Source organism: Protomyctophum parallelum (assembly GCF_964188405.1).
Source record: "Protomyctophum parallelum genome assembly, chromosome: 1".
Taxonomy (NCBI): Eukaryota; Metazoa; Chordata; class Actinopteri; order Myctophiformes; family Myctophidae; genus Protomyctophum; species Protomyctophum parallelum.
The window spans coordinates 60,300,934-60,324,451 of NC_139697.1; the positions used below are offsets into that span (position 1 = coordinate 60,300,934).

Consider the following 23,518-nt stretch of genomic DNA (forward strand, 5'->3'; position numbering starts at 1 on the left):
CGAAACAGTTGAGCAGTCGGACACGCCTCCAGCTTCCGCGTGACGTGTATGTTTAAGCCACGCCTAAACTGAAGCTTGGTCATACATCGTCGCACGACGGTGTCGCGCGTCGAAAATAACAGACGTGCCACAGGCTTCATCCGATTTATTTTTTCTAAACCTTCCTTCGATGTGAAATGACTTGAGTCACATAATTGTCTCCACCAGGCCGAAGGCATGTGGGGAGAGTATGTTTTGCACTCCGTCCGTCCGCGTGTCCGTCCGTCCGTCCGTCCGTCCGTCCGTCCGTGTGTGTGTCCGTCCGTGTGTCCGTGAACAGCTAATCTCGGCCACCGTTAACCCGGTCGATGCCATATTTTGCACACACACTCCCTGGATGCCAACCATGAACCTCTGCCCCAAACTTTCCAGAACGGCCTGTTATAGCGCCACCAGGAGGCCGCTTTGTGCAAAACAAGTTTTTGCACAGTACACCTACAGATTTTGTCCAAACATCACGCAAATTGGTACACAGTCTCTCTAGAGCCATTCAACGAAACGGGTCTTTCAGATTTATCAGACTCCATCCTGATTGGTTAAGATTGGCTTCCAAAGTTCACAGGAGTGCTCAGTTTCAAACAAAATGCTGCAAATCATGAACACATCGCGTGATTTCCGTGAAATTGTGCACCCACATTCCCACTAGGCCGAGGACGAAATGCCACATGAACAATTTCAACTCAGCCTCAAGGTGGCGCTATAACTGGCCGAAAAGTGTTTTTACCTCTAACTGCACGGATCTGTGGATAACCTGGTGGAGACCTGTGCCCGGAAGGGCACTTTTTCTAGTTATAATTATGTTCCCTTTGTATGTAGTCAATACAAATACTGATTTTCTTTAGATATATTCTACTATAGACCGATGCTTGGTTTGACCACCAGTGGGCCTTGAGGGGGTTCCAGGTGGTCCCCAGCTTAATTATGGAGTACATTATTGTGAAACATCTGCATTACTGCAATTAGATAATTGTTATTTTGATCAACGTTTGCATGGTGCGCATGGTGGTCCATGGATCAAATGCCGAATAATGGGCCTGGGGATGAAAAAGGTTGAAAACCACTGGTCTATATGATCCTAGATGACTTGCTTAATGCGTAGCCTACTGTAAATTGCTCTGGAGAGCGTCTGCCAAATGCCTAAATTGTAACAAATAAATACATAATAATAATAATTAATAATAGGCCTAATAATAATAATAAAGACAAAAAACTTTTTAAACCAATTTTAGTAGGCTATAGGTTTGAATATACCAGAATAACTATACAAACAGCATGTCCCATAACAACAACAACAACAACAACAACCTGAAACAACCTTCTCAATTACATCTCTTGTGTAACATCTCTTATTTACCCTGCCCTGGTACATGAATTCACTTTATTCACAATTATAAAGACATAGATTTATTGAGCCCCATGGGGAAATCCAGGAGCAACAGTAGTAGCATAAAAAATCTGGATAGTTACATGTCAGAGTAGAGACATATGAGATCAAAATAGGATATAAATCTTTACATTTATCTAAATTTATCTAATAAAAAAGTGGCCTCTCAAGGCGTGGCGCAGTCGCCCACAGCCATGCAACATAACCTATGACATGTCAGGTTGTAAACCAGGCACACCTAAACAGCAGAAGTTCCCATATACTTCTGGGGTGAGTAATGGGATGTATACCCACAAGCAGGCACTTAAACCCCAGTAGCCTATTCATATTGGGGTAAAAGCTTTAGATGAAAATAGCAGATTGACAAGCTCATAACCTGTCACACTATGTTCTCGCGTCGTGTTGTGAGCTTGTCCATCGGCTATTTTCAGCGATGTATTTGTAAGGGTAGTTTAAAGGCACCATACTTTTTTACTCTGTTTGTTAGTGAATTTATTCCTTTACATCCAAATGTAAGTGTGTAAAACGAAGTAAATGGTTTATCTGGGATGGTGTGAGAGCCCTGTATGTTTTGTCTATGTTACTGTTGATTGTTGTGTGTTTGTCACTTTCATTGTTTGTGTGTTGTGCCTGACGACCCCCTCGAAAACAAGATGATGCTTCTCAAGGGATTTATCCTCCAATCAAAAATTTAAATTAAATTATTTGGCTACGTTTAGCTTACTTACTAAATGTACATTCTGATTCTTGCATTCTCTCAGAGAGGCTTCAAGTAGATTAAAAATACTTTCTATTGAACAAGCTCAAATAATTAAATATTTTAGACAGATCAATTTCATTATGATTATTGAAAACATGGAAATACTATTACTTGAGTACAGTGTTGGCTACTCTACCCACCCACTGGGTCATGATGCAGGCAAAATCAAGCAAAATCGGATGGTGTAGTTGAAAAAATAAATGTAATGTACACCAACTGTCACAGTCTGTCAGCATGTCTGATTTATACTTTGTCATACAATGGTGTTGCACGCCAAACATTGCAGATCTACAACCTTGTGGCACGTTGTGAGCTTGTAGATCGCCTTATGTTTGGCATGCGACACCGCCGTGTAACAGAGTTTAAATGAAGCATTAATCTAGCAGTCATCATGGGTCATCATCTCCACCTCCACTATCTGTGTCTCTCCTTCCGCAACATGACTGCCAATGGAGCAGCCCATCCCTCCCTCGTGCTCCATTCTGTCCCATTCTCCCATCCCGTCCCAACCCCTCGGTTCCATCGCTACCCTCTCTCGAGCCCTCTCCTCCGTGGCCTCCAGGGCCAGCTGTTGGCTGTTGAGGTAGATGCTGTTACTCGAAGCCACCGGGCTGCTGTTTCTGACCAGGAGGGAGTCCCCCTCCTCTGTTTCTACCTCCAGGAACGTGGCCATCACAGGGGTCGTGGTATTGACTAGCGGCTGGCAGAGCTGGGCCTGCAGCGGGCCCTGGGTCCAGGTCTGAGTCTGGGTCTGGGTCTGGCCTTGCTGGGAGCAGTGCTTGTGCTTCCTGCGTTTCTGAGCCATGTTCAGATTGATTGAGGCGTAGTTGATATCAGGCTCCACAGGCTGGCATAGGTTGGTGGTAGAGATGGAGAAAGGCTTAATCAGTGAGAGTCGTTTCCATGTGAAAAGTGACACTGTTTTTGTATACAGTATGTTACAATTTTCAATTCTCAATTTAGGCATCTTAATCCAGAGCAATTTACAGTAATCAAGAACAAAACATGGTAATGTTGTGTTCTATTGAATCTATTCTATATAATTTTGCACTGTGTTTTCTTTTCATTTCTCACTGCATGTTATATATTTTGTAAATGTTGGTGTTTTATTCTGTTTTCTTTTTTACTTTTTTAAAGTGCCTTATATTATTATTTATATTGACTTACTTTGTGCATGAAAATACTAAGAGAATTCACAGATTGCAGACATGCTGTTAAAAAATAAAAAATATAGCAATGGCAACGTAAACATCCTGCAGCATAACCCTGATGTTGCAACAATAGCAGGGTTCCTTTTCAGTAGCTCATAGCATCCTGTGGCGTGTAGACTCTCATGCATTTCAGAATGGGGGGAGTTTATTTTTAGACTCACTCAAACATATTGATGGTGTCATATTGACCACAGTCTGTAGCTTGTACATCTGCTATTTCAGCTTAACATTTACACCAGAATAGGGATGCTAGATTTCATGTGGTTAGGTGTTTCATCAGACTTACAACACACATCACAGGGAACCTAAATATTACATAACATGCTTTTAGATCTTAGTTGTACTGTATGTGGTAGCTGCCATGCACAGCAAAATCCTGTGTTCATTCAATGCTGTGTGTAAAAAAACAAAAAATGGAACTAAGTTAATTAAACTGAGGATAGGCTTCTTCGCAATGTGCAGGTCTTAACTAACCTTTGTGATGTTGTTTTGTCTCTTGGTCGTCATCTCATGGCGCACATCATCAAAATCTGAACAAAGTAAACACACAATGTTTGTGATGTCATTCAGTTGTGTACAAGATGAATTGGATTTCATCAATTAGTCACACATAAATTCACTATTGTGGTATTAAAAACCTCACTAGGAAATAATATTGAATAGCTTAGCCTATAATACATTCTAAATGTACTGTGGCATTTGAAACGATTAACCCTTCTGACATCCACAAAGGTAGTCAGACTATTACTAGTACTACTATACACAGAAAAGGATGGGCTCACTTCCTATACATTTTATGATATTACCATGAATTTATCAGTAGTTTTCATAGCAGAAATAGCCGATCTACAAGCTCTGCTAGTTTAGCTATTTTAGAATTTTGAATGCAATACATTTATATCTACTGATAGCAAGTGAAATACATGATTCATAACCTGTTGTATAGTTAGTTACAGTACATATAGCCATAATGATGTGTGGTTATTGTCACAAAATCAAAAGGCACATCTGGACTTGTACGGTTGTACCACGTCACACCGTTTAGGAATTACCGAATTGTATTGAATGAATGTGCTCACCTCCACGCTCATGCTTATCTTACCATAAATACAGTACATTAGTATGTTAAATGAATGAAGGTATGTGGGCTCACCTCCTACGTTTTTGCTGATATATACATTAGTATGTGTTGAATGAATAAAGGCATGTGCTCGCTCGCCTGCTACGTTTATGACGTTGGTGCTGACCAATGTATTACCATAAATACATTGGCATGGTAAATGAACGAAGGTATGGGCTTACCTCCTGCATTTGTGTTGATATTTCCATAAATAGGATTTTCCTGCTCAACGTGGTGATTATCATGATGATGAAAATGATCAGAAAGTTCCTCAGCCTCAGCCAAGATGGTACTAGAAATAGTTGATTTATACAGGTATTGTTAATATAACAAATGTAATGTTTTCAATTATGTCTGAATGAATAATGGTCTGACTTTATAAAAATTCAGTACAGTTTCATGTACAGTGTCACTTGTGTGGTGGTTGTGCTCTATGAAATCTTTACCTTTGTCTTTGATGTGCCTGCACATGTAAACGCTCATTAGTCACTGTAAAAAAATAAATAAATGTGAAATTAGCTAGAAACTGTGGTCGACTGGTGGTCAGAATTAATTAGGTAATAAGTCAAGTCATTTAATAATGTCAATAATAACTTCTCCTTTGTAAAAATTATACTTTGTTGTACACCCTGTTGTACACCCTTATTTTTGGGAAACGTGATATGATGAAGTATACATTAGGCTTAAGAAATACTGGAAATCACTCAATGGTCATAAAATAAATCAGTCAGGAGATCAGCTCAGAGGAAAGTGTGTGTAATTTGTTATACCTTTGCGTGTGGCATTCCTGCGTCTTAGGAAGCAGAGGAAGACATTGAGAAATGTAGACAGGAGTAGGGTCAGAGCAGTCAGGGCCAGGCCCAGCCAGACACCTGTGCATTGTTCTGTATGGAACAATAAACTGTAAAGTAAGATGCTCTGAACAAGTGATTCTCAACCTGTTTAATTTCAAGGACGCCCATGTTGATATGCATTAGGCCACGGACTACATTAGAGGGTGTACGTGCGCATGCATAAAGTGAATGGCAAATCGAGTGGCAAAGCGACAGGCAAAGTGAGTTTAACATTGTTTAAAGTCATTTAATGCAATTAGATAGGACTTTTTCTGTTTGAATGCATGGGCTGTCAAGGCCAGAAAGTAGTTTATTGCCACTCAGTAGGCATTCCTGCATAACTTCCAGGTTTGATGATGATGTCACGCGCATACCCTCTATTAGGCAAATTATGTATTATCTCTACACCGTATAATCAGTTTTTATATATTTGACAAATGGAACCAAATGGACCTTCAAACATCCATTTGGACTAGCTATCAGAGTTACAAAACCATAACGGTCCATTTGGACACCTGGTGGTCCTCAGACCTAGGGTTGAGTTGCTCTAAACAGCACTGATGTTATTACATACCGGCATTCATGAGTTAAGTGTTCTTAAGTGTAAGAACACTTGTAATGCAGAGCCAAATAGGGCTTTAGTGAATCCTCGTATTGCCAAATAACATCGTTCTGGAGGGATTTGTACAGTGCATACCCTTTTCAACAGCAGAACAAGCTTTGCTTACAAATACAATCAACCAACATCCAATCCAAAAGCTGCTGAGCCCAAGAATGTTAATCCCTATCTGAGTGGATCTTGGGTGTTATTATTTGATTATTCAAACTTATTGGACAGATTGGATATAAAAGTGATACAATGGCTTTTTACTACCCAACATCCCGGATTAATTTGGAATTGGGATTAAAGGTATTGCATTTTGGGAATGATTTGACAATGGGAGACAAGAGTTTAACCAAAATGGTTTTGTTTCTACAGATATCTGTCTCTGTTAAGACAGTGGCTTATAGTGTGAGTTGGGCTCACTCTAACCAGAGGGTTTGAATTCCTTCCAAGAGAGAATCAGAACAACCAACATACATTACTTTTTCTAGCAGGGTCAGACAACAATATATTTACATTTTAACTGACACTCTTATCCAGAGTGACCTACAACAAACACAACCACAGGAGCAAACCTTACCTACATAACAAGCAACCCAAATCAACAACCTATGTTTTACTCATTAATATAAAAAATATAAAAATAGCATTCAGAAAACAAACAAAATGGCAACAATAATACAGAACCACCTGGGATTCTTCTAGCTGAAAAAAGAAGAGAAGAAACCTGTCAAATAAAATTTGAGTCATTGCGGCTGACTTAGAAGGATTTTAAACTGTACGGTATATCAATCACTGTGAATTAATTTACCGGTAATTCAAATTTAGTCTCTAGGCCTACTACACCCTCAGAGTATAACTTTTTTTTTAAAGATTTATTTATTGATAATGCAGATATCATTTACAACAATGAATTACAGAATCATGATTGTAGAATCATCTATTTTTTTAGACAAGACAAACTCAAAAAGGAAAAGACAAAAAACAGTAAAAACAAAAGTAGCAGGCCTTCTTCTTACATTGTACAGTATCTTTTCAGGGGTACAGTATGATGAAAGCTCATTCAGCCAGTGTCTCTGTGAAGACCTCAGAGTATAACTTGCGGGGAGAAATTATTTTCTCAGTAGTCCCAGTAGCCAAAGATTCACAACAAATTTGCAACCAATTTGTAACCAATTCTCGAAAGGTTGGCTCATGGGATTAGCTCTATTCAACTCAGTATGTACAGTACATCGCAGGTGTCTATAGTTATACTTTTAATATGTTCTTTTTACTTATATAGCAATATTAACTCAACTGTAAGAAAATTATAATTACATCCTGAACGTACCCATCTTAGTCATATTCCAGTCTTGCTGAGTATTACAGGGTATTATCTGTCTGACTCTGTTCTCTCAGGCATCAGTGTTGAATGTTATTATACTGTATGTGTGTGTGTGTGTGTGTGTGTGTGTGTGTGTGTGAGCGGCTGCGCACGCGCGCGTGTGTGTGTGCACGCATGCGTGTGTGTGTGTGTGTGTGTGCGTGCGTGCTCCTTTTCAGTTACAAACAGGAAATAAAGTAACCTTGTTCTGATGCAAGGGATGATAACCATCTAAAAATAAGTTTTTTAAGGTGTTTGTTATATTTTTTCCAGTTTATAATTTTGTGTTTCTAATTTCTATGTTAAATATAAAAGATATCTCATAAATGCATCTTTTCCATTCCATCCAAGGACAAACAATATCACCCATGATGTAAGACTACATTTGCCGTTATAGTATAGTTGTGGTGTGCGCATTTTCATTCTCAAAGCAAATAAACAGTAAACACTAACATAAATTATGGAACATGTCCGATGATAGTATATACTTCTTACATACAGAAATAGAGGAGTACAAGTACATTGCATGTCAAAACCATTCAGTTACTGTAGGATAACCTTTTTCGTGTTTTTCCATTTCCGACCACAACAGCGAAAGCAGGATGTCTTGGTGCATGAACAGGTCATATTTTTGTTTCAGATTGAGATATTGAAGCGTATGCAAAAGACAAAATGTGCTTGAAATATAGGGGAAATAAACCTGGTTGCAGTAAGGTAAGACAAACACTAGAATAAAATATAGAAAGAAAGAAAGAAAGAAAGAAAGAAAGATAAAAGAGCAAAAGGTACGTACGTCTTCCCGTGTGGCTTGTGGTTCCTGCCCAGTGTGATGTTATACTGTGGTAAAGGTATGTAAACTGTAAGTCTTTGCTCTGCTTTGAGATTAGGCCACAGCCGTGACATTTGTCACTCACGACAGAAATGACAGAGTTACCGTGTGGGGGTCCCAGGGGGTCCCTCTACTGTACTGTACTGTCACTGTACTGTCACACCCGAAATCACGTAATGGCTGCTAAAAACTCAGCTTCCCATCATGCACCTGTGCACAGTGTGAAGCTCAACAGCGCCACTTTGTCACCTGTTGGTACACTAAACAGACAGACATATAGGGACCCTAAGCAAGCAGACAGACAGACAGACAGACAGACAGACAGACAGACAGACAGACAGACAGACAGACAGACAGACAGACAGACACGCATATAGGGAAACCAAGTAACCAACCATAATTATAATCAAAGATTTTGATTATACACTGCATGGAATCAATGCCTAATGAAGCAATCACTGCTTGTGATTAATCAGCAGCCATTGCCCATGTAGGATAATACAAACTTGTGTTAATTAATTGGCTCTCAGGGTCGGCATCCGGCGTCACACTGTTGTAGTGATAACATCAGTCACTGCCACTCACTGGAATCTCCTGAGGTATTAAAGATGTGTGATAAGATCCAAAATGGAAGCACGCACATCTCAGAAAAAGTTGAACAAAAAATATAAATACAGAAAGAAGGTAGTGATAGATAAATTGTTTACAAACTAATGTCCAGTGGTCAATATCCCATATTCTCCACGTTGTCTACCACCAGCCCCTAACTTGCATTAGGAGAGGGCCTGTTGCCTGCATATGACCTTGCTCTAGTGTCTGGGAATTTTATCAGCTCGTTGCCCTAGCAACCTGCCAGCCGCCTCTGAGCTTTCCCGGCCAGTGACTTGATTTAGGAACTACAGGTCATTCCAAACTACATATCCCATTACATTGATTAGGATGCTCCTCGATCTGCCACGTCTATTTTGTACCCTGTTCTCCATTTTGATTGAAACCATATAAATACCCCGTGCCATTTTGGAACGGCATGGAGAGACCACATTGGACATGCCCTGCGGGGTCTGTCGAATCTGATTGTAAATTATTATGCTGAATATGTGGATCCTGTTCTGTCTCTCTGAATCAATATAAAATATGACTAAAAACCTCATTGCTCTGAGTGGACCTCTCCTCTTTGGTGGACACAGCTAAACATTTTGGTATTTAAAAGGAAATTCTCCTAAAGTAACATTTTTTATATTGGCTATTTATTTAAAGTATCCTGGTTAAAGCTAAGCTGAGTATATATTGTAATTCGATGACTTCTAAAAGTATTTCTAGAGTTCCGGTGTTTCGGAGCTCTCAGCTCCCAGTATCATAGCTCTCGCTGTCGAAGCTAAGTAGAATCTATTTTTATACAGTCCTTGTTTTAATAGTCTATTTAAAGTATATGGTAGAAAAATACCCATCAGGTAGGATGTCCGCACACCGTCCCAGTAGTTTTATTAATAAGGATAGCCTATCCTTAGCCTATAGCCTATATCCTATTCTTAATAATAAAACTACTGGGAACTTAAGACCGGTGTGTGGACATCATACCTTCTTTCTGTATTAAAGATGTGTACCTTGTTGGAGGGGGAGGGGGCTTGAATGGAAGTGGTTGGTAGGGAATAGAACACAATATAAAACAATAAAATAATGACTCACCCAAACACGCGGAAAGTAATTTATTTTTCCGGGTATGATGATGATGTCACGTGATGTGCATACCCTCTATTTAGTCTATTAGATTAAATGGATTAGTTTTTATGAATGTGGCACTCCATAACTTCCTGCTGTTGTCCACTGTAAACCTACTCAGCGTGTATATGAATGAATGAATTGAATGAATGAATGAATGAATGAATGAATGAATGAATGAATGAATGAATGAATGCCTCCTAGTGGCCCATTCCTCTGTGGCCCTGCTGTATCTATCTAACACATCGATAACAACAGAGCGAAGCAAAACAAAACAAAACATACAGTACGGTACATATCCCCTACTGGCTTTTTTTCACCTAATCATAGCAACAAGAATTAGACTTTACTTTATTAGATTAATTGAAGTTACACGTAAAACATACCTGTATGTATTAAGTTTGAGTCGTATTGTCAGGTAAAAATAATAATATGATATCTTGGGTGAGTAAAAGGTACTGTGATCGGTGCAATGCGATCGGGGTTGTTTGGGTATGTACTATATGTAGCCTATGTATGTCAGGGTAAAAATAAAAAGATGATGAGAGTTCCCCTCACTTCACACGGGTGTGATTTTTAAGTCTATATATTCCTAGGCCCAAGTATTTCTGAACTTAGCCCAGCCACACAAAAAAAATAAAAAAATAAAAAAAATATATGATGACAGTATCGTCATTACATAACATAATGTGAATGCAATCACTGCATGTATTATTATTCATCTTTTCCTATTTGGATCCGAAGCCACTGGCACTGCCTAGTGCCTAGTTTGTCCATCTGTAGCCTACCTGCGTAGATTGATTGGTCATGCCTGCCTGATCCCTGTCAGTTTCTTTCTTCACACCAGAAACTTGCGTCTTTGTTTATGATTAAATATAAATGAGAAGCCTCTCTGAGAGTATCCTAAATGTTAGCCTCACAATGTCAAACGTCTATTGCAAAGTTTTTGGAAAGAAAGGAAGTCAGCACAGCAGTCCCTATAGAGCTAACCTATAGGCTTCTGTACAGAACTCCTGACTTCAGCTTTACTGGGCAACTCCACAACAGCGTCCGCCCTTGATTATGGATTACTACATGATTGAAGACATCAAAGGTACGTCATAATTGAATTTGAATTGTAATTTTTGCTGAATGGATTTCCATTGATTGTGCCCATGTTGTCTGCTGCTATGCTATGGGGTGCTGTCTTGCTAATTTGTAATTTGAAAGAAACAAGCTGTTGTTACACTCTGCAGTCTTTAATACTCAACACTACTACTTCAATACCAGTAGTCTGCCTGGGAGAGTGTGCATGTTGTTGTTTTATACTAGTATAGGCTGCCTGGGAGAGTGTGCATGTTGTTGTTTTATACTAGTAGGCTGCCTGGGAGAGTGCATGTTGTTGTTTTATACTAGTAGGATGCCTGGGAGAGTGCATGTTGTTGTTTTATACTAGTAGGCTGCCTGGGAGAGTGCATGTTGTTGTTTTATACTAGTAGGCTGCCTGGGAGAGTGCATGTTGTTGTTTTTTGGTTGTTGAGGAGCGCTGCTATGTCCAGCTGAGGGTTTGTTGTGTAAACTAAACACAAACATTGTGTAAACACAAACATGGAATGCCATTGACAATGGATGGCCAGCTTTGAATGTTTGTGTAAACACAAACATTGAAGACGAAGGTGTAATTTTAGTTACATTTGGGAATGTGATGGGATGAAGTGTCTTGTAGCAGCCTGTGAATCTCTAAGACACCTGACTTAATATTTTTAAGAAATTGCAAGACAGAAGGCAAAAATGAGTATTAATTAATTAAAAATTAGTATTAATTAATTAATGCCATTTAATTATTTTTTGGGGGGTTTTTTCTTCACATGCAAGGTTCCCACCTACAGCGATGTTACTATAAGGTGTCAGGAAGTGGTTAGACATGCAAGCAATGTCTGGTGGCTTGTTTCTCAGTAATGATCTAAATGTGTCAACAGCATCCTGCATATGGTGCTGAAAAGTAGTGAGTTAAGAAGTTACAGGGTACAAAGAAGCAACAGTGTTAATTTAACTGTGTGAACATTTACACATATGGATCCGTTAATTATTTCCCCCCATATGTTTATTGGTAGAAAGTTTCAACAAGTTAAAACAGTTTGAACATACAATTTGTTTTCCCATTTTCTCCTTTTCTTTAAGATAATTATATATAAAAAAAATAGGGTACAGACACACACACACAAAGAAATAACAATTATTTTGTTATGTTAGTAAAAATGGAGTTGAATCACCCCCTATATATGATGTACTCTATAGACAATTCTAGCATTATGATAAATCATGAGGAAGCAAAAACAAACACATTGTATTGACTCAATTAGTCTGTTGGAAGTACTCTCAGATTCTCAAAATAGGTAATAAATGGTTGCCAGCTAGAAAATAACCTTTCTCTTGAATTGTAAACTTTATTTAAAAAAATAGCTATCTGGGGTGACGGCTCCAAACGAACCTCACATATTTTAGTCCAATAGTGTACCAGCTTGGAGCAAGACCAGAACATGTGTGTGTGACTAGCTGGTGAGAGAGCACACCTATCACATTTATCATCAAGTTTAGATTTGCAGTAATGAAGTCTATGAAAGACTTTGAATTGAATAAGGCCTAGTCTAGCACATGATGTTGATGTGTTGACTCGATCAATAGCCCCATCCCACCATTCATCAAGAACGGTTTCTCCCACTTATTCCTATTCTTGTCCATAGGGAGAAATGTTTAATCTCATAAGAGATTGATAAATCACTGAAATATGGCCCCTTTGCCCAGGATGCAGTATTAGAAGGTTGTCCCATATAAAAATCAATATCCCTCCTACCCTGAGAAACCAGCGAATAAACATTCGCTGGTTTCTCAGGGTAGGAGGGATATTGATTTTTAACAGTCTCTAATTTGAAAGTATCGGAAAAGATTATTATGGGGTAAATCACATTTGGTACGAATCTTTTCAAAACTACTGAATATATTCTTCTCATAGAGAAGACCTTTCTCTTTCCACTGTTTGAAAGCTGAGTCTGACATAGAGGGAGGGACTAGGTGATTGCCAAGTATGGGACAATATATAGAGCCATCTTTAAATGTAAAGTGGGAGCGTAACTGTGACCAAATCGTAATGGTGGCAATCACTACTGGGTGGACCCGTTAAATTAACACCAATCTTTGTGTTTTCTTTACTCTTACTTTTCTTACTTGCCACTTTGTATGATGATATTGAATGGGCCACCAATTGTTTGCTTTTTTTCATTTTTCCAGTCTTAATTTGTAACTAAAGCTTTCTTTGAAAGAGTTCTTTCACGTATTTGTTTAATTTAACAAACCTAATTTTATTTGAAACATTTTAGAAAGTTGTCAATCTTCCAGCTTATAAGATTCAGCCTCTCTTTGGAATTTTTGGCTTTTTGCAGTGAGACAGGCAAATGACAGTATGGTAATGTTGAACACTGTATAAAAGAGGTAATTTCCTGTTTGGACAGTCAGTGTGTAACTCCCTGCCTCTGCATCACCAACCCTCCACAGCTGTAAAGAGTTTTCTGACACCCACTGAATGGAAATTACTCTTTACCTTTAGCAAAGAGAGTGATACTCAGCAGTAGGGACATGCCTACTATGGATGCCATGATGATTTGTGCACCAAATTAAATGAAAGGTTGAGAGAGAACAGGATGAGGTGGCAAGAGAAGGAGAAAGCAGGGGGAGAGAGATGGGTAATGTCAAAGAAAGAAAGCGAGAGAAAAGGGGTGGGAAGAGAGATCGGAAAAGACGAAGATATAGAGATCACGTGTGCAGAATGTCATTTGATCCAAATGATTAAATTAACATTGAGTACAACTCTGTAGATAAGCCTCCGTACTGTCGTATATGGCCTCAATAATTCGTCATGCTATAACCAAATGGCACATAATTATTCTACTACACTCTGTGCTAAGTCTGCAGTCACTCTGGTCTATGCAAGGCCTGCCTTTGTCATTCAAAAGCAGGGTCTAGCCATCCTGCATAGTAAGTAGCTGGCTCGGCCATAGGTATGATAGGAATCAGCATTCAATTGTTTAAACCAACAGGTCACTTGATTAAGCCTCAAGACAGCATTTCTATGCATCTCAATGTCATTTTGTATGTAAAGGTTTTAGACCCCTCCCTGGAACACCTCTCTTTGAAGTAGACCACATATAAGGTCTGTGTTTGCGATGTTAAAGTTAGTCTTGTGGGGGCAGCTTGACCGTACGGTCAGGTGTGCCCTGGGCTCCGCGGCTCAACTCAAGGGCCGCGGGAAGCCCTCTGTCTTTGTCTCGGTACTAATTGAAATAAATACATCGATGGATCTTCAGTTCACCTCTCTCTGCTTGTTTCCTTTCATCCGACCGCCTGAGACTTTGATGCAGACTCTTCGTCCTTATTTGTCTATTTTAGTCAAGTTAGATAGTGTACTTGAAGTAGGAATATTTACTTCAGTTGGAGCCTGAAACAAACTGCTTTTGGGATGGTTTTCCATTCCAGGTAAAACGAACAATGGACCAGTGGACAATTTTTGACAAATTGGCGTTGAGTTGAATTTTATTTTTTCGGCGAACGGCGGTCGGCGGAACAAAGGGAAGCGGCGACGGGAGTTGGACCAACAGCACGTGCGGTGCTCTCCGACATGGACGGCTCTCCAGACACGCCATGCAGCAGCGGGAGGAAGCGCCTCTACAGCGCAACGACGGGCGACCTGCGGATCTCCACAAATCGGCGGGAAGCGGCGGCGATCCGACCGGGGAAGGCGACACTACAAGCGGCGAGCGGATGCGTCTCTTCACGGCAGGCAAGCAGCGGCCAGGAGGGAGGCGTTCTACAAGGCCTTCAACGAGTGAGTCTTCACCAAGGGGGGTCTCCGAGTCCGACAATGCGGCGACCGAGAGCTTTCATCACGGCGTGCGGCGACAGGACGGCACGGCGCGATTCATCTCATCAGCGGTCGAGAGCGGCGACCACGTTTTTCATTCATTCTTCATTCTTCAAACAGAGCAGATCTGCAAGCTCACGTGTTGCGTTTTGATCGATCCGTAGCTGCACGAGCGTACATATTTTTCTTTCCAGTCATTATGTGATATTTTATATTCATAGTGTCTGGAAGGGGGGAGTGAATATGTGTGTTGGACGGACACGAAAGGACAATGGACACGTGAGTGGCAGTGCGCGGACAAAACATTGCAATTGTCTTCATGATGCAGTTCTCAGTTTGACCACAAAAGGTACGTCACAAGTCACATGTTTAGAGGGGAATTATATTTGAGAAAGATTTAAAATACAGTATGAATAAGTACTGTGTCGAATTGTGGGCTAAAGTAACCAGAGCGAAAATGGTGGTCAGAATAGTTAAATCTATTAACCTTACTCGGTCTGTAGGCCTAGTATGGGGCTAAAAGTAACTGTGGTGAAAAAGTAGCAGGATATTGGGTTATCGCTTCATCTTGGAGCAGTGACTGTGTTTTTACGGTAGATTGACTTTTTCTCAAACGAATAATAGATATTAAACAAGTTAAGAGACAATGTTTTGCGACACTAAAATAGTTCATTTATAACAGATGGAAGAGTTTCAACAATCTATCTGTATTCAAAACGTTTGTGTAATGTAAGTTTATTCAACATATATGTAGGCATGTGTTGATATGTGTTTTGTCGAAGTTTAAATTAGTTAAAAAAGTTGATTAAAGAGCCTATGGGTCTTGGAAATGATTAAATAATGTTTAGCTCGATTGAAACAATTGTATGTGGCTGTAGTCAGTCGGACGATAGTGGCCCTATCAATACGCGTCAGTACGTAATTCGTCTTGGTATTAATAGAGCTAATTATTGTTTTCTCGTATGAAATTTAGTGTGCGAATAATAGTCAACTAGAAAAAGGCAGTTAGGTGCCGCGATGTGCGAGATTTTGTTGTTAATATCGAGAAAACTATGGCCTTTTAATGTGGTGATTTAAATGTCAGGGGGCATGCTAAATTTGGGTGGACTGTGGGCGAGAGTTTGAGTGGTCTTTGATGCGTATGTCAGATCGCAAAGACAGCCGCAAGTGTACTGCAGCACTGGTATCAGGTCGAAACCTTAAAATTTATAGTTTCAAAGTATAAATGGATTATTAAGCGTGTCTGTAAAAACTTGTGTGTTTAAAAATGGAAACACAGGGTAAGACAAAGATGTGGTGTGTTTAAATGTCAGTTAATTGTACTAAATCATGTTCCATTTTTGCATTGTTTGAAAGATTACCTAGTTGTCAGGAAAGTGGTTTAAATTGGAGTAAATAATTAGGTAAATTGAGTCATAAATATAGCCTATTATGAATCAAAGAGGTTTTCCTCAAGACGTGAAGAGAGTTTTCGTTATTATAATTTAGACTCTGGCCTGTTATGGTAAGCAACCATGCCTTAGTAGAGTAGAATTTAAAGCAATATAAACGTATATGTATGACGTCCTAAATATCAAGAAAGCGGTAATATTCAACTATCAGGGATAAATAAGGCTAAAGAGAAATCATTTATGACAAGCTGTATATCCTAAAAAATGTAAATGCAAATGTCAAATTTCATATATGCATGAATATGCCTGGAATTATTTTGGGAACCTTTAAAGTGTAACGTTCTGTTGTTTCTTTCCTAATGTTTAGTATAGTACATGTGATTGGGTCAAGGGGGGTATAATGGAATTATTGTTCCATATTCTTATGTGACCATCTAGTGATGGTCAAGGGGGGAATTATGTCGTATATGGCCTCAATAATTCGTCATGCTATAACCAAATGGCACATAATTATTCTACTACACTCTGTGCTAAGTCTGCAGTCACTCTGGTCTATGCAAGGCCTGCCTTTGTCATTCAAAAGCAGGGTCTAGCCATCCTGCATAGTAAGTAGCTGGCTCGGCCATAGGTATGATAGGAATCAGCATTCAATTGTTTAAACCAACAGGTCACTTGATTAAGCCTCAAGACAGCATTTCTATGCATCTCAATGTCATTTTGTATGTAAAGGTTTTAGACCCCTCCCTGGAACACCTCTCTTTGAAGTAGACCACATATAAGGTCTGTGTTTGCGATGTTAAAGTTAGTCTTGTGGGGGCAGCTTGACCGTACGGTCAGGTGTGCCCTGGGCTCCGCGGCTCAACTCAAGGGCCGCGGGAAGCCCTCTGTCTTTGTCTCGGTACTAATTGAAATAAATACATCGATGGATCTTCAGTTCACCTCTCTCTGCTTGTTTCCTTTCATCCGACCGCCTGAGACTTTGATGCAGACTCTTCGTCCTTATTTGTCTATTTTAGTCAAGTTAGATAGTGTACTTGAAGTAGGAATATTTACTTCAGTACCTTAGTCCAATTGTAGCGAGCATTGAAGGTATAGTGTCCACTGAATCCACACACATTTTTTGTATGATATTTTTTTGGCCTTTATTGGATAGTGTTGTACACTACAATATGGTGACAGGAAATGGGGAGAGAGATGGGTGGTCGTCGGGATCGGGAGTCGAACCCGCAACGCGCCATCATGTGCCCGGACCGCTACACTAGCCACCCAGGCCGTCACACTCAATTTTAACACCTAATTGAAACAAATGTGAGAGAGCGATAATGTTTAATTTAAACGGACTGCGGGGTAATCTGCTTTAAGATTGTTATATAAGGTTAATTACATTTGTTTGAAGAAAGGGGGTTCTACAGCACAGGTCTGGTGCATCACAGGAGCAGGACAATGGCAACAGATGTAGCAACTCAGATTAATTTACTGCCCTTTTTTATTCATGTGCAAAGTACAATGAAATGGGGCTAGCACTAGCCGGTCCCATTTCACACTTTAATTTAAAAAAAGGCAGTAAGTTAAAGCGGCATTATATACTTTTTAATGATTCAAAGGTAATTTTGTCCAATCATGACGTTATCCCCTGAGCAAACAGGCATTAGCTCAATGGTACTTTTTGAACTTTTAATCACCAGACAAATCCCATTTATTTGAACAGAAATATCCATTTAACGATAGTGGAGCCAGATCATAAAAATGTTGACATTAGTAAAATCTCTACAAAAATACAATTTACAATTTAGGCATTTAGCAGACACTCTTGATCCAGAGCGACTTACATTATAGTGTAAATAATATTTACACTACAGATATTCTACAGATATTCTATTCAACAAAATGCTCATACGTTTCTCTACACTCTAATCCACTAATCAAATCCCAATAATGAACTGCACGTACGTACACATTTTCCAAATCATTTTCTAGGCATGGTGTACTCAAAACGTATCTTTAATATTTTATCATACCCATGCAGGACCTGAATGGAAACTAGATTTCTTCTTGATATCTTTTTGGACTAAGTGTTTGACTGTACTCTGTACTGTTTACATTTCTGCCAATAAAGTATTCAATCAATCAAGCATAGCAATTAACCCCTGTTTTATCTTAAGTAATTGTAAGAGCCATTTCTTCTCTATTCATTTTATTTCTATGTGTTCTGAACACCTGGCTCATCAACGCCGCTCACCCGGCGTTCAGCGTATGCAGCATGGTAGGCTAAAGGCTTTAGCAGCGCAACGCCGACATTAAAACAATGGCCATTGTATAGGAAAGGTGTGGACACAAATAAGTGAAATAACAAACCCAATGGTAAAAGGAGCGCCACTTTGAGCGCGGCTTATTATTGTTTGAAGTTGAACAACAAGTACTTTATTACACGGAACAGTGTCTAAGGAACTTGACATTTGTTTATTTGTTTTTTATTATGGATCAAAAGGAGGCGCCAGCTGGCGCTGGTGACAATGTGGTTGAACCTGAGTCTGTGGTTGAACTAGAGTCTGGTGGGGAAGGGGCTTTGGGAAAATGTGTGGTCAAATTGACACCCAAAGCGTTGGATGAAAAAATCGACAGTTTGCAGAAAGAGAGAAAGGTTAAACTGAGCAAACTGTTAAAACTGAAGGAAGTGGTTTCTGCCTTGGTGAATGATGAGACACGTGCAAATGAAGCAGAATGTGCATTTCACAATTTCAAGGGTTTATATGATGAAACAAAAAAGGTTCACAATACTTTGTTGGGTCTTGTGCCGGCTGATGAAGCCAAAAAACATGAAACATGGTACAATGCAAAAATGGTTTTGATTGGTTTATTGATTAAATGAAAAGGTGGAGTTATGTTCAAAGTTGTTCTGAGGATGATGATGAAGTGATTTTTGAAATTAAGGGTTCTGTTGCCGCTGATGACAATAATGAGGATGTCGAGCCTCATGACAGCATTTCCTATGTTCCATCCCATGTGTCAATTGCTCATTCAAACCATAATAAAAGCACTGCTTCAAAGACAAGCAAAAGGTCCTCTACTTCTTCAGCACGCATTAAAGCAGTGGCGGATAAGGCCGCACTTGTGGCTCGTGCTGCAGCACTAAAAAAGATACATGCTTTGGAGGAACAGGCTGAGGCTATAAGGAGGAAAAAAGAGCAAGTGGAGTTGGATGGTCAAATAGCAGCATCTACTGCTAAAATATCTGTCCTACAAGAGGCCGGCAGCAGTGTCACTGGCAGAAGAGCTGATGGCATGGAGTCCTATTTTAGGCAAGGCACTAGACTAGACCTAAAATCCAGCCTCTTGGCTTACAGCAGTTCTCCTCTCAACAGCATCAGTCAATGCAAAACCCAGTCACGTCTGAGCATCACCAATCCAAAGACACAACTCACCGGAATCATTTCAACCCTCAGCAAGGCAAGCAAAATAAACAACCAGTTCACACTTCAACTTTAGATTCTGCTAAAATGCAAACAAGGCAAAAATTACCCCAACCAGCTCTATCATCTCAACCCAATAACCAACCATCAGATCTGTACAATATACTACAAAGGCAAAATGAAATAACAGCACTCCTTGTTGTTACGACTCACCGAGTCTAGGACGGTTAAGAAGGCAAGGTGGTAAAATGCCCAAAGTTCTTTATTACTCTTTTGTGGCATACAAGTGGTGGAAAACAATAAACATAAGTATTCAATATGAATTACGTTATCATTGACAAACAGATGACACACGGAGCAACGAAAAGGAAATAATCAAAAGCATACTAAAACTAACCTCTTGAGTTTTAGACACTAACCTAACAAACGAAATAAAGAGACAACAGTGCCCTACTATTGCCTACTCTACTCTAATCTAACAAAGTGTACAAAAAGCAGGCTTCCGTGGCCCGGTGCTCAGAACGTAGGAATACTACACAATAAACGGTTCACACACATAGCAACTCTTGCGATAGTGGGGTTTCCATAATATTACTCCGTGCATTCTCTCGCTGCACGGAGGGCGTGCTGCCTCTAGTCTGCTCCACTCTGGAGTGACTGTTTGGACAGCGGCCGTGAGTGAAGGCTGCAGGACGGCTTTATGCCGTCAGGTGGGCGCAGGTGCAGAAGCCGGTTGGAGGAGCGAGGTGCGGAGCGGGCGACCAACAGCTGAGAGACGGTAATGCTCCCCACCAATGGCTGCGCTGACGGATCTACAGGGAGGGGTTAGGCAAAGGTGGCGCGCACTGTGCGCACCACGCACGCAAAGACATACCTAAAGGCCTGCGGCCGTAACATTGTACAAACACAAACCTCTCAGTTTCTACCTCACAGAGAGATTCCACATTTTGAAGGTGACCCATTACAGTTTCAATCATTCATAAAGGCATTTCAGCATTGTGTGGAGGCAAAAACAAATGATTTTGGTGATTGTTTATATTACCTTGAGCAGTTTACTAGGGGACAGCCAAGGGACCTGGTACGCAGTTGCCTCCATATGCCTCCTGAGAGGGGTTATGCTGCTGCTAAAGATCTGCTCAAGGAACACTTTGGGCATCCATTGAGAATAACTGCAGCCTACATGGACAAAATCATGGCTTGGCCGAATGTAAAGTCAGAGGATGTGAAAGGTCTCAAGGCATTTGCACTTTACTTGCGGGAATGTTCAAATGCCATGGAGGAGCTGCAGTATTTGGAAGAGCTAAACACACCAGCAAACATGAAAGCTCTTATTCTGAAACTCCCATACAAGCTCAGAGACCAGTGGAGAGAGAAGGCATGTGACATCCTTGACAGACAGGACCGAAGAGCTTGTTTCCCAGACATTGTGACATTTATTGAACAGCAGGTCAGAATTGCCTCCGACCCTGTTTTTGGTGACATCCAGGACACTCCTCTGGGTAAACCAATTAGCAAACCCAAACCTCAACCTCAAACCAAATCACTGTATAGAAACAGTTTTGCAACTCATGTTGAACTTTCTGATGAATCTGAAACAGACCCTTGGGCCCATCCTGTCTTTATTGTGAACGTGATCATGCTTTGGAGCAGTGTCTGCAACTGAAGAAGAAGGCACATCAAGAAAGGCTTGACTTTCTAAGGGAGAAAGGCCTGTGTTTTGGATGCCTGCGCTCAGGGCACTTGAACAAGACTTGTGGCAGCCGAATGTATTGCTCCCACTGCAACAAGAGACATCCCAGTGTTCTACATATGGAGAGACATGAAATGGGGAGCAGCAAACAATAAAATCGGAGAATTGCATTATAACTTGTGGCCATACAGGGGCTGGCAACAGTAACGGCATTCTTCCCATCTTGCCTGTACAAGTGAGATGCTCAGCGGGCAGCAAGGTCATCCAGACCTATGCTTTCCTGGATCCAGGAAGCACAGGTACTTTCTGTTCAGAACACCTGGTGAACAAACTGAACACAGAAGGCCAAAGAACCAAAGTCCATTTGCGCACCATGGGTCACAGTAAGACGGTACCCAGCTGCATAGTAAATGGCCTGGAAGTATCTGAATTTACTGGCATGGTATTTTTCGAACTTCCTGATGTGTTCACCCAAAAAGAAATGCCTGTGTCTACTGCTAACCTGATCAGTAAAGAGGAGCTGGATAAGTGGCATTACCTCCACGATATCCAGATCCTATCCAGACTCTACTATCACCAAAAAGAAGAAGAAAAGGAAACGGAAGGCAGTGACTCTTAGTGAGGTCAAGGATCAAAGTGATGGAGATGAGGCACCACCTGTCGAGGTGCTCTATTCCTCTGTGGAAAAAGGCCAGAGGAAGAAGGAAAGGAAGAGCCCAGTGGTGATCAAATTTGAGTCCGAGATGCAGGCAAGGCAGCAGGATACTGCAGAAGTGGCTGTCGCTAAATGGCTGCACAGAATGGTAAAGGAGCCAGATGGAGAAAATGACGAGAGAGACAGGAGAGAGCTGCCTCTAAAAAAAGAAAGATGGAAGACCTCAAGAAAGAGGAAGAAAGGAAAATGGCTGAGAAAGAAAAGGATCAAAGGCCAAACAAAAGGAAAATGAAGTCTAATTCGGAAAAGGATTCCAATCTAAAGAGACTGAAAAGAAGAAATAATAGTGGGTTGAAGAGGAGGGCCCTTTAACTAAAATCTGCCTTATGCGAGGGTACAGATTAAAAATTGAGTTTTGTTATGGCAATAATGAATATGGAATATTGCCCTGGTATTGGATACTTAAAGGTTTTTTATTTTGGGTTGATTTATGGCTCTTTTTATATATTTTTTGTTTTGGAATTGCTCTGTTTTGTCCCACCAGTAGCAATTAGGGGCTGGTGTGTAAGAGCCATTTCTTCTCTATTCATTTTATTTCGATGTGTTCTGATGACCTGTATCCTGTGTGCGTCGACGGTTTATTTATGTTTATTTGTATGCAAGAGTATAGGACTTTGAGCAGAATAAATATCATCTAATATAAACTCAGTGAACGTTTGGATATCAGTTTCTGGAGCACATGTCTGAACTTCCTCGGCAACCAGTCCAGTATCACCCAAGTATAGGGACTTGGGCGTTACAGTAGTGTTATATCTTTAAAACCAGGGAAGCATCTGTCATTTTACATGTATACAGGATTTTTCTTTTCTTTTTTGTTAGGATGTAGAATGCATTTTTTAAATCGTCCTCAGGTCTAGGTGGGTCAATGATGGCACAAAGAAAGCTGCTTTTACCATGTTTTCACTACTTGACATCATTTATTTTCATCTGAGAGAATGTGCCAAAATCAAGGCATGTCAAAAATCAACATTTGATCTTAAAACCACATCCTCACCTTTCCGTACAGTACTAAGGGAGCCATGAGGGAAAATGGAGATGTCACACAGCTCTGCTGTCATGTTCCATGTTCCTCTCTCACACTCTGCTAGGGACACTGACATTTAATTGGCATTTGGTCATCATTCACTAACTGGAAACTGACATTGAGCCAGTGCAGGTGGGCTCCCAGTGCAGTACTGTACAGTGTACACAAGTATCTATCTACATAAGTGTCTCGCGATTCTGACCCACAGTGGCATTTACTGTATGGGAGACCTCCTCCACACTGGTGTGGAGCCCTGCCAAAGCAATCACAGAGAGAAAGCAGAGTGAAAAAGACAAAATAATAATTAAGTAATTAAGTAATCGCAATATCAATCATGCCCCAGACCAGCTCATCTCCTCATAACCCAATGTTCACATCAATGCTGTTGAGTGAAAATGTAATCTTTGCTTGTACTTGAACTTTCAACCTTTATTACCTTGCTTGATACCCTGCGGCACATAAAACCTAAAAACAGAGAGGAGAGAGAGAGAGAGAGAGAGAGAGAGAGAGAGAGGCCTAGCTAGCCTCACAG

At 40.3% G+C, this 23,518-nt stretch overlaps 1 protein-coding gene across 1 annotated transcript; it reads right to left on the reverse strand.

Moving 5' to 3' along the window:
• Positions 1 to 2,562: 2,562 nt before the first annotated feature.
• LOC310878780 (uncharacterized protein) lies at positions 2,563 to 7,355 on the reverse strand (the record flags this gene model as incomplete). Its single annotated transcript, XM_083793168.1, has 6 exons — positions 7,282 to 7,355; positions 5,285 to 5,398; positions 4,961 to 5,003; positions 4,697 to 4,806; positions 3,869 to 3,924; positions 2,563 to 3,030 (listed from the first exon to the last, which is right to left on the reverse strand). The coding sequence occupies exons 1-6, from the start codon at positions 7,292 to 7,294 to the stop codon at positions 2,563 to 2,565; spliced, it is 804 nt and encodes a 267-aa protein (XP_083649294.1). The 5' UTR covers positions 7,295 to 7,355.
• Between the last annotated feature and the right edge of the window lie 16,163 nt (positions 7,356 to 23,518).